Source organism: Salvelinus fontinalis, unplaced genomic scaffold (genome assembly GCF_029448725.1).
Source record: "Salvelinus fontinalis isolate EN_2023a unplaced genomic scaffold, ASM2944872v1 scaffold_0215, whole genome shotgun sequence".
Taxonomy (NCBI): domain Eukaryota; kingdom Metazoa; phylum Chordata; class Actinopteri; order Salmoniformes; family Salmonidae; genus Salvelinus; species Salvelinus fontinalis.
The window spans coordinates 226,332-238,831 of NW_026600424.1; the positions used below are offsets into that span (position 1 = coordinate 226,332).

General features: G+C 49.2%; 1 protein-coding gene across 1 annotated transcript in view; it reads right to left on the bottom strand.

Annotated features, from left to right (window-relative positions):
- Nucleotides 1-12,500, bottom strand: part of ccm2l (CCM2 like scaffold protein) — a 63,421-nt gene that overhangs the window by 15,718 nt on the left and 35,203 nt on the right. Inside the window, exons 9-10 of the mRNA XM_055912801.1 lie at nucleotides 5,383-5,446; nucleotides 3,334-3,493 (exon numbers count right to left, since the gene is read on the bottom strand). Coding sequence (XP_055768776.1) covers nucleotides 3,334-3,493; nucleotides 5,383-5,446 — 224 coding nt within the window. The remainder of the gene's footprint in view (nucleotides 1-3,333; nucleotides 3,494-5,382; nucleotides 5,447-12,500) is intronic.

Here is a 12,500-nt window from a genome sequence, read left to right on the forward strand (position 1 = left end):
GGGAACATTATAGGGGAAGAGAAGGGGACAAACACAGGTTACAAGGAGGGACATTACAGGGGAAGAGAGGGGACAAACACAGGTTACAAGGAGGGACATTACAGGGGGAGAGAGGGGACAAACACAGGTTACAGGGAGGGACATTACAGGGGGAGAGAGGGGGACAAACACGGGTTACAAGGAGGGACATTACAGGGGAAGAGAGGGGACAAGGGGACATTACAGGGAAGAGAAGGGAACAAACACAGGTTACAGGGAGGGACATTACAGGGGGAGAGAGGGGGACAAACACGGGTTTCAAGGAGGGACATTACAGGGGGAGAGAGGGGGACAAACACGGGTTACAAGGAGGGACATTAGAGGGGAAGAGAAGGGGACAAACACAGGTTACAAGGAGGGACATTACAGGGGGAAGAGAGGGGGACAAACACGGGTTACAAGGAGGGACATTACAGGGGAAGAGAGGGGACAAGGGGACATTACAGGGAAGAGAAGGGAACAAACACAGGTTACAGGGAGGGACATTATAGGGGAAGAGAGGGGACAAACACAGGTTACAAGGAGGGACATTACAGGGGGAGAGAGGGGACAAACACAGGTTACAAGGAGGGACATTACAGGGGAAGAGAGGGGACAAACACAGGTTACAAGGAGGGACATTACAGGGGAAGAGAAGGGGACAAACACAGATTACAAGGAGGGAACATTATAGGGGAAGAGAGGGGACAAGGGGACATTACAGGGAAGAGAAGGGAACAAACACAGGTTACAGGGAGGGACATTATAGGGGAAGAGAGGGGACAAACACAGGTTACAAGGAGGGACATTACAGGGGAGAGAGGGGACAAGGGGACATTACAGGGAAGAGAAGGGAACAAACACAGGTTACAGGGAGGGACATTATAGGGGAAGAGAGGGGACAAACACAGGTTACAAGGAGGGACATTACAGGGGGAGAGAGGGGACAAACACAGGTTACAAGGAGGGACATTACAGGGGAAGAGAGGGGACAAACACATGTTACAAGGAGGGACATTCCAGGGGAAGAGAAGGGGACAAACACAGGTTACAAGGAGGGACATTACAGGGGAAGAGAAGGGGACAAACACAGGTTACAAGGAGGGACATTCCAGGGGAAGAGAAGGGGACAAACACAGGTTACAAGGAGGGACATTACAGGGGAAGAGAGGGGACAAACACAGGTTACAAGGAGGGACATTACAGGGGAAGAGAGGGGACAAACACAGGTTACAAGGAGGGACATTACAGGGGGAGAGAGGGGGACAAACACGGGTTACAAGGAGGGACATTAGAGGGGAAGAGAAGGGGACAAACACAGGTTACAAGGAGGGACATTACAGGGGGAAGAGAGGGGGACAAACACGGGTTACAAGGAGGGACATTACAGGGGAAGAGAGGGGACAAACACAGGTTACAAGGAGGGACATTACAGGGGAAGAGAAGGGGACAAACACAGGTTACAAGGAGGGACATTACAGGGGAAGAGTACTCCTGCCCCCCCCCCCCACCCCCCGTGCCACTGTGATGTTTTGAAATTGTATTTTATATTATACCTTTATTCAACTAGTCAAGTCAGTTAAGAACACATTCTTATTCACAATGACGGCCTATCCCGGGCCAAACCCTCCCGTAACCCTAACGACGCTGGGCCAATTGTGTGCCGCCCTAGCTTTCCTGTGGTCGTGACTCCACACTGTGATCTTAACTGTGGTCGTGACTCCACACTGTGATCTTTACTGTGGTCGTGACTCCACACTGTGATCTTTACTGTGGTCGTGACTCCACACTGTGATCTTAACTGTGGTCGTGACTCCACACTGTGATCTTTCCTGTGGTCATGACTCCACACTGTGATCTTTACTGTGGTCATGACTCCACACTGTGATCTTAACTGTGGTCATGACTCCACACTGTGATCTTAACTGTGGTCGTGACTCCACACTGTGATCTTTCCTGTGATCGTGACTCCACACTGTGATCTTTCCTGTGGTCGTGACTCCACACTGTGATCTTAACTGTGGTCGTGACTCCACACTGTGATCTTAACTGTGGTCATGACTCCACACTGTGATCTTTACTGTGATCGTGACTCCACACTGTGATCTTAACTGTGGTCATGACTCCACACTGTGATCTTAACTGTGGTCATGACTCCACACTGTGATCTTTACTGTGGTCATGACTCCACACTGTGATCTTAACTGTGGTCATGACTCCACACTGTGATCTTAACTGTGGTCATGACTCCACACTGTGATCTTTACTGTGGTCATGACTCCACACTGTGATCTTTACTGTGGTCATGACTCCACACTGTGATCTTTACTGTGGTCATGACTCCACACTGTGATCTTAACTGTGGTCGTGACTCCACACTGTGATCTTTACTGTGGTCATGACTCCACACTGTGATCTTAACTGTGGTCATGACTCCACACTGTGATCTTAACTGTGGTCGTGACTCCACACTGTGATCTTTACTGTGGTCATGACTCCACACTGTTTATTAGCTATCCCTATCTAGTTCGAAGGTGGGACACCCCTTTGCCTCCAGAACAGCCTGAATTCTTCGGGGCATGGAAACATTGCTCAATCGGCATCAAGGGACCTAACGTGTGGCAGGAAAACATTCCCTACATCACCACCACCAGCCTGAACCGTTGACACCAGGCAGGATGGAGACACGGACTCATGCTGCTAACGACAAATCATGACTCTGCCATCAGCATGACGAAACAGGAACCGGGATTCATCAGACCAGGAGCTGTTTATCCACTCCTCACCTGTCCAGTGTTGGTGGCCCACTGGACCAGGCTTCTTCTTGTTTGTAGCTGATAGGAGTGGAACCCGGTGTGGTCGTCTGCTGCAATAGCCAATCACTGACAAGGACCGACATGTTGTGCGTTCTGAGACGCCGATCCGCCCACCACTGTTGTACTGCGTCGTTATTGGTCTGTTTGCGGCCCCGCCTCTTCGACTTCTCTCATCAACGAGTTGTTTTCGACCCACAGGACTGCCGCTGATTGGATGTCGGTTTGTTTGTCGCAGCATTCTGGGTAAAAACCCGAGACGCTGTCGTGTGTGAAAAGCCGGACGTTTTTTTAAAGATACTGGAGCTGGTGAGGTTGGTACCGACTCTACGGTCGAGTGGCCCGTTCTAACGTTCAATGGAAACAGTGACTGAATGCCTCGATGCCCGTCTCCCTGTCAAGCCACGGTACCCGAACGGAACAAACCATTTTCCTGAACGGGGAGGGTTGTGTACCTAAAAATAAAAAACTGCCCAATGACTGATCACGTATTTATTCTTACGGTGATCATGTACTCCTGCATGAGCTGTAGGCCCTGGTTGCTGTCCCCTCCGTCACTACGCAGCGATGCCAGGCTGTGGTGTGAGCCCTGCAGGGACAGAGACGAGCTCTCACTGTAGCTCTCACTGTAGTACAGGTCAAAGGCCTCCTGGGATCCATCACTATGGGAGACACACCGTTTTTTATTATACAGCAATTAAACCTATGAATGAAACACATGGATAACTCATAAAGCCATCTCTGCCCTATCACTGCTTATACACTGTCCCTGTATCATGGACTAACTCCCTGTCCCTGTATCATGGACTAACTCACTGTCCCTGTATCATGGACTAACTCACTGTCCCTGTATCATGGACTAACTCACTGTCCCTGTATCATGGACTAACTCACTGTCCCTGTATCGTGGACTAACTCACTGTCCCTGTATCGTGGACTAACTCACTGTCCCTGTATCGTGGACTAACTCACTGTCCCTGTATCGTGGACTAACTCACTGTCCCTGTATCGTGGACTAACTCACTGTCCCTGTATCGTGGACTAACTCACTGTCCCTGTATCGTGGACTAACTCACTGTCCCTGTATCGTGGACTAACTCACTGTCCCTGTATCATGGACTAACTCACTGTCCCTGTATCGTGGACTAACTCACTGTCCCTGTATCATGGACTAACTCACTGTCCCTGTATCATGGACTAACTCACTGTCCCTGTATCATGGACTAACTCACTGTCCCTGTATCATGGACTAACTCACTGTCCCTGTATCATGGACTAACTCACTGTCCCTGTATCATGGACTAACTCACTGTCCCTGTATCGTGGACTAACTCACTGTCCCTGTATCGTGGACTAACTCACTGTCCCTGTATCGTGGACTAACTCACTGTCCCTGTATCATGGACTAACTCACTGTCCCTGTATCGTGAACTAACTCACTGTCCCTGTATCATGGACTAACTCACTGTCCCTGTATCGTGGACTAACTCACTGTCCCTGTATCATGGACTAACTCACTGTCCCTGTATCATGGACTAACTCGCTGTCCCTGTATCATGGACTAACTCACTGTCCCTGTATCGTGGACTAACTCGCTGTCCCTGTATCATGGACTAACTCACTGTCCCTGTATCGTGGACTAACTCACTGTCCCTGTATCATGGACTAACTCACTGTCCCTGTATCATGGACTAACTCGCTGTCCCTGTATCATGGACTAACTCGCTGTCCCTGTATCATGGACTAACTCACTGTCCCTGTATCATGGACTAACTCACTGTCCCTGTATCATGGACTAACTCACTGTCCCTGTATCATGGACTAACTCACTGTCCCTGTATCATGGACTAACTCACAGTCCCTGTATCATGGACTAACTCACTGTCCCTGTATCATGGACTAACTCACTGTCCCTGTATCATGGACTAACTCACTGTCCCTGTACCATGGACTAACTCACTGTCCCTGTATCATGGACTAACTCGATGTCCCTGTATCATGGACTAACTCACTGTCCCTGTATCATGGACTAACTCACTGTCCCTGTATCATGGACTAACTCACTGTCCCTGTATCATGGACTAACTCACTGTCCCTGTATCATGGACTAACTCACTGTCCCTGTATCACGGACTAACTCACTGTCCCTGTATCACGGACTAACTCACTGTCCCTGTATCATGGACTAACTCACTGTCCCTGTATCATGGACTAACTCACTGTCCCTGTATCATGGACTAACTCACTGTCCCTGTATCACGTATAACTGACTACACACTGCAGCAGAAGTGTGTGTGTGTGTGTATATATATGTGTGTTGTGTGTGTGTGTGTGTGTGTGTGTTGTGTGTTTGTGTGTATATATATGTGTGTGTGTGTGTGTATATATATATATATATATATGTGTGTGTGTGTGTGTGTGTGTGTGTGTGTGTGTGTGTGTGTGTGTGTGTGTGTGTGTGTGTGTGTGTGTGTGTGCGTGCGTGCGTGCGTGCGTGCGTGCGTGCGTGCGTGCGTGCGTGCGTGCGTGCGTGTGTGTGTGTGTTACTCACTAAGAGCTGCAGAGGCTGAAGTCAGCATCGTAGCTGTACGTCATGTCAGTCAGACAGCTGTCACCTGGGGAGACATAACAACACTGTCATCATGAAATACCCCCGCTATCCCAAACGGCAGCCTCTTTTCTATGGCAGTGTGTCTGTCTACATTAAGGCAGTGTGTCCGTCTACATTAAGGCAGTGTGTCCGTCTACATCGAGGCAGTGCCTCCGTCTACATTAAGGCAGTGCGTCCGTCTACATTAAGGCAGTGTGTCTGTCTACATTGAGGCAGTGCCTCCGTCTACATTGAGGCAGTGTGTCTGTCTACATCGAGGCAGTGCCTCCGTCTACATTAAGGCAGTGCCTCCGTCTACATTGAGGCAGTGTGTCTGTCTACATCGAGGCAGTGCCTCCGTCTACATTAAGGCAGTGCGTCCGTCTACATTAAGGCAGTGTGTCTGTCTACATTAAGGCAGTGTGTCCGTCTCCATCGAGGCAGTGTGTCCGTCTACATTAAGGCAGTGTGTCCGTCTACATTAAGGCAGTGTGTCCGTCTACATCGAGGCAGTGTGTCTGTCTACATCGAGGCAGTGTGTCTGTCTACATTAAGGCAGTGTGTCTGTCTACATTAAGGCAGTGTGTCTGTCTACATTAAGGCAGTGTGTCCGTCTACATCGAGGCAGTGTGTCCGTCTACATTAAGGCAGTGTGTCTGTCTACATTAAGGCAGTGTGTCCGTCTACATTAAGGCAGTGTGTCTGTCTACATTAAGGCAGTGTGTCCGTCTACTTCGAGGCAGTGTGTCTGTCTACATCGAGGCAGTGTGTCCGTCTACATCAAGGCAGTGTGTCCGTCTACATCAAGGCAGTGCGTCTGTCTACATTATGGCAGTGCGTCCATCTACATTAAGGCAGTGCGTCCGTCTACAGCGAGGCAGTGCGTCCGTCTACTACGAGGCAGTGTGTCCGTCTACATTAAGGCAGTGTGTCCGGCTACATTAAGGCAGTGTGTCCGTCTACATCACAGCAGTGCGTCCGTCTACTACGAGGCAGTGTGTCCGTCTACATTAAGGCAGTGTGTCTGTCTACATTAAGGCAGTGTCTGTCTACATTAAGGCAGTGTGTCCGTCTACATTGAGGCAGTGTGTCTGTCTACATTAAGGCAGTGTGTCTGTCTACATCGAGGCAGTGTGTCTGTCTACATTAAGGCAGTGTGTCCGTCTACATCGAGGCAGTGTGTCCGTCTATATTAAGGCAGTGTGTCTGTCTACATTAAGGCAGTGTGTCCGTCTACATCGAGGCAGTGTGTCTGTCTACATTAAGGCAGTGTGTCCGTCTACATTAAGGCAGTGTGTCCGTCTACATCGAGGCAGTGTGTCTGTCTCCATCGAGGCAGTGTGTCTGTCTACATTAAGGCAGTGTGTCCGTCTACATTAAGGCAGTGTGTCTGTCTACATCGAGGCAATGTGTCCGTCTACATTAAGGCAGTGTGTCTGTCTACATTAAGGCAGTGTGTCTGTCTTCATCGAGGCAGTGTGTCTGTCTACATTAAGGCAGTGTGTCCGTCTACATTAAGGCAGTGCGTCCGTCTACATTAAGTCAGTGTGTCTGTCTACATTAAGGCAGTGTGTCCGTCTACATTAAGGCAGTGTGTCTGTCTACATTAAGGCAGTTTGTCTGTCTACACCAAGGCAGTGTGTCTGTCTACATTAAGGCAGTGTGTCTGTCTACATTAAGGCAGTGTGTCCGTCTACATTAAGGCAGTATGTCTGTCTACATCACAGCAGTGTGTCCGTCTACATTAAGGCAGTGTGTCTGTCTACATTAAGGCAGTTTGTCTGTCTACACCAAGGCAGTGGGTCTGTCTACATTAAGGCAGTGTGTCCGTCTACATTAAGGCAGTGTGTCCGTCTACATTAAGGAACTGTATCCGTCTACATCGAGGCAGTGTGTCCGTCTACATTAAGGCAGTGTGTCCGTCTACATTAAGGCAGTGTGTCTGTCTACATCGAGGCAGTGTGTCCGTCTACATTAAGGCAGTGCCTCCGTCTACATTAAGGCAGTGTGTCCGTCTACATTAAGGCAGTGTGTCCGTCTACATTAAGGCAGTGTGTCTGTCTACATTAAGGCAGTGTGTCCGTCTACATTAAGGCAGTGTGTCTGTCTACATTAAGGCAGTGTGTCCGTCTACTTCGAGGCAGTGTGTCTGTCTACATCGAGGCAGTGTGTCCGTCTACATCAAGGCAGTGTGTCCGTCTACATCAAGGCAGTGCGTCTGTCTACATTATGGCAGTGCGTCCATCTACATTAAGGCAGTGCGTCCGTCTACAGCGAGGCAGTGCGTCCGTCTACTACGAGGCAGTGTGTCCGTCTACATTAAGGCAGTGTGTCCGGCTACATTAAGGCAGTGTGTCCGTCTACATCACAGCAGTGCGTCCGTCTACTACGAGGCAGTGTGTCCGTCTACATTAAGGCAGTGTGTCTGTCTACATTAAGGCAGTGTCTGTCTACATTAAGGCAGTGTGTCCGTCTACATTGAGGCAGTGTGTCTGTCTACATTAAGGCAGTGTGTCTGTCTACATCGAGGCAGTGTGTCTGTCTACATTAAGGCAGTGTGTCCGTCTACATCGAGGCAGTGTGTCCGTCTATATTAAGGCAGTGTGTCTGTCTACATTAAGGCAGTGTGTCCGTCTACATCGAGGCAGTGTGTCTGTCTACATTAAGGCAGTGTGTCCGTCTACATTAAGGCAGTGTGTCCGTCTACATCGAGGCAGTGTGTCTGTCTCCATCGAGGCAGTGTGTCTGTCTACATTAAGGCAGTGTGTCCGTCTACATTAAGGCAGTATGTCTGTCTACATCACAGCAGTGTGTCCGTCTACATTAAGGCAGTGTGTCTGTCTACATTAAGGCAGTTTGTCTGTCTACACCAAGGCAGTGGGTCTGTCTACATTAAGGCAGTGTGTCCGTCTACATTAAGGCAGTGTGTCCGTCTACATTAAGGAACTGTATCCGTCTACATCGAGGCAGTGTGTCCGTCTACATTAAGGCAGTGTGTCCGTCTACATTAAGGCAGTGTGTCTGTCTACATCGAGGCAGTGTGTCCGTCTACATTAAGGCAGTGCCTCCGTCTACATTAAGGCAGTGTGTCCGTCTACATTAAGGCAGTGTGTCCGTCTACATTAAGGCAGTGTGTCTGTCTACATTAAGGCAGTGTGTCTGTCTACATCAAGGCAGTGTGTCTGTCTACATTAAGGCAGTGTGTCTGTCTACATTAAGGCAGTGTGTCCGTCTATATTAAGGCAGTGTGTCCGTCTACATCAAGGCAGTGTGTCTGTCTACATTAAGGCAGTGTGTCTGTCTACATTAAGGCAGTGTGTCCGTCTACATCAAGGCAGTGCCTCCGTCTACATTAAGGCAGTGCCTCCGTCTACATTAAGGCAGTGTGTCCGTCTACATTAAGGCAGTGTGTCTGTCTACACCAAGGCAGTGCGTCTGTCTACACCAAGGCAGTGTGTCTGTCTACATTAAGGCAGTGTGTCTGTCTACATTAAGGCAGTGCGTCTGTCTACATTGAGGCAGTGCGTCCGTCTACATTAAGGCAGTGTGTCTGTCTACATTGAGGCAGTGCCTCCGTCTACATTGAGGCAGTGTGTCTGTCTACATCGAGGCAGTGCCTCCGTCTACATTAAGGCAGTGCGTCCGTCTACATTAAGGCAGTGTGTCTGTCTACATTAAGGCAGTGTGTCCGTCTCCATCGAGGCAGTGTGTCCGTCTACATTAAGGCAGTGTGTCCGTCTACATTAAGGCAGTGTGTCCGTCTACATCGAGGCAGTGTGTCTGTCTACATCGAGGCAGTGTGTCTGTCTACATTAAGGCAGTGTGTCTGTCTACATTAAGGCAGTGTGTCTGTCTACATTAAGGCAGTGTGTCCGTCTACATCGAGGCAGTGTGTCCGTCTACATTAAGGCAGTGTGTCTGTCTACATTAAGGCAGTGTGTCCGTCTACATTAAGGCAGTGTGTCTGTCTACATTAAGGCAGTGTGTCCGTCTACTTCGAGGCAGTGTGTCTGTCTACATCGAGGCAGTGTGTCCGTCTACATCAAGGCAGTGTGTCCGTCTACATCAAGGCAGTGCGTCTGTCTACATTATGGCAGTGCGTCCATCTACATTAAGGCAGTGCGTCCGTCTACAGCGAGGCAGTGCGTCCGTCTACTACGAGGCAGTGTGTCCGTCTACATTAAGGCAGTGTGTCCGGCTACATTAAGGCAGTGTGTCCGTCTACATCACAGCAGTGCGTCCGTCTACTACGAGGCAGTGTGTCCGTCTACATTAAGGCAGTGTGTCTGTCTACATTAAGGCAGTGTCTGTCTACATTAAGGCAGTGTGTCCGTCTACATTGAGGCAGTGTGTCTGTCTACATTAAGGCAGTGTGTCTGTCTACATCGAGGCAGTGTGTCTGTCTACATTAAGGCAGTGTGTCCGTCTACATCGAGGCAGTGTGTCCGTCTATATTAAGGCAGTGTGTCTGTCTACATTAAGGCAGTGTGTCCGTCTACATCGAGGCAGTGTGTCTGTCTACATTAAGGCAGTGTGTCCGTCTACATTAAGGCAGTGTGTCCGTCTACATCGAGGCAGTGTGTCTGTCTCCATCGAGGCAGTGTGTCTGTCTACATTAAGGCAGTGTGTCCGTCTACATTAAGGCAGTGTGTCTGTCTACATCGAGGCAATGTGTCCGTCTACATTAAGGCAGTGTGTCTGTCTACATTAAGGCAGTGTGTCTGTCTTCATCGAGGCAGTGTGTCTGTCTACATTAAGGCAGTGTGTCCGTCTACATTAAGGCAGTGCGTCCGTCTACATTAAGTCAGTGTGTCTGTCTACATTAAGGCAGTGTGTCCGTCTACATTAAGGCAGTGTGTCTGTCTACATTAAGGCAGTTTGTCTGTCTACACCAAGGCAGTGTGTCTGTCTACATTAAGGCAGTGTGTCTGTCTACATTAAGGCAGTGTGTCCGTCTACATTAAGGCAGTATGTCTGTCTACATCACAGCAGTGTGTCCGTCTACATTAAGGCAGTGTGTCTGTCTACATTAAGGCAGTTTGTCTGTCTACACCAAGGCAGTGGGTCTGTCTACATTAAGGCAGTGTGTCCGTCTACATTAAGGCAGTGTGTCCGTCTACATTAAGGAACTGTATCCGTCTACATCGAGGCAGTGTGTCCGTCTACATTAAGGCAGTGTGTCCGTCTACATTAAGGCAGTGTGTCTGTCTACATCGAGGCAGTGTGTCCGTCTACATTAAGGCAGTGCCTCCGTCTACATTAAGGCAGTGTGTCCGTCTACATTAAGGCAGTGTGTCCGTCTACATTAAGGCAGTGTGTCTGTCTACATTAAGGCAGTGTGTCCGTCTACATTAAGGCAGTGTGTCTGTCTACATTAAGGCAGTGTGTCCGTCTACTTCGAGGCAGTGTGTCTGTCTACATCGAGGCAGTGTGTCCGTCTACATCAAGGCAGTGTGTCCGTCTACATCAAGGCAGTGCGTCTGTCTACATTATGGCAGTGCGTCCATCTACATTAAGGCAGTGCGTCCGTCTACAGCGAGGCAGTGCGTCCGTCTACTACGAGGCAGTGTGTCCGTCTACATTAAGGCAGTGTGTCCGGCTACATTAAGGCAGTGTGTCCGTCTACATCACAGCAGTGCGTCCGTCTACTACGAGGCAGTGTGTCCGTCTACATTAAGGCAGTGTGTCTGTCTACATTAAGGCAGTGTCTGTCTACATTAAGGCAGTGTGTCCGTCTACATTGAGGCAGTGTGTCTGTCTACATTAAGGCAGTGTGTCTGTCTACATCGAGGCAGTGTGTCTGTCTACATTAAGGCAGTGTGTCCGTCTACATCGAGGCAGTGTGTCCGTCTATATTAAGGCAGTGTGTCTGTCTACATTAAGGCAGTGTGTCCGTCTACATCGAGGCAGTGTGTCTGTCTACATTAAGGCAGTGTGTCCGTCTACATTAAGGCAGTGTGTCCGTCTACATCGAGGCAGTGTGTCTGTCTCCATCGAGGCAGTGTGTCTGTCTACATTAAGGCAGTGTGTCCGTCTACATTAAGGCAGTATGTCTGTCTACATCACAGCAGTGTGTCCGTCTACATTAAGGCAGTGTGTCTGTCTACATTAAGGCAGTTTGTCTGTCTACACCAAGGCAGTGGGTCTGTCTACATTAAGGCAGTGTGTCCGTCTACATTAAGGCAGTGTGTCCGTCTACATTAAGGAACTGTATCCGTCTACATCGAGGCAGTGTGTCCGTCTACATTAAGGCAGTGTGTCCGTCTACATTAAGGCAGTGTGTCTGTCTACATCGAGGCAGTGTGTCCGTCTACATTAAGGCAGTGCCTCCGTCTACATTAAGGCAGTGTGTCCGTCTACATTAAGGCAGTGTGTCCGTCTACATTAAGGCAGTGTGTCTGTCTACATTAAGGCAGTGTGTCTGTCTACATCAAGGCAGTGTGTCTGTCTACATTAAGGCAGTGTGTCTGTCTACATTAAGGCAGTGTGTCCGTCTATATTAAGGCAGTGTGTCCGTCTACATCAAGGCAGTGTGTCTGTCTACATTAAGGCAGTGTGTCTGTCTACATTAAGGCAGTGTGTCCGTCTACATCAAGGCAGTGCCTCCGTCTACATTAAGGCAGTGCCTCCGTCTACATTAAGGCAGTGTGTCCGTCTACATTAAGGCAGTGTGTCTGTCTACACCAAGGCAGTGCGTCTGTCTACACCAAGGCAGTGTGTCTGTCTACATTAAGGCAGTGTGTCTGTCTACATTAAGGCAGTGCGTCTGTCTACATTGAGGCAGTGCGTCCGTCTACATTAAGGCAGTGTGTCTGTCTACATTGAGGCAGTGCGTCCGTCTACATCACAGCAGTGTGTCTGTCTACATTAAGGCAGTGCGTCCGTCTACATCGAGGCAGTGTGTCTGTCTACATGAAGGCAGTGTGTCTGTCTACATTAAGGCAATGTGTCCGTCTACATTAAGGCAGTGTGTCTGTCTACATTAAGGCAGTGTGTCTGTCTTCATCGAGGCAGTGTGTCTGTCTACATTAAGGCAGTGTGTCCGTCTACATTAAGGCAGTGCGTCCGTCTACATTAAG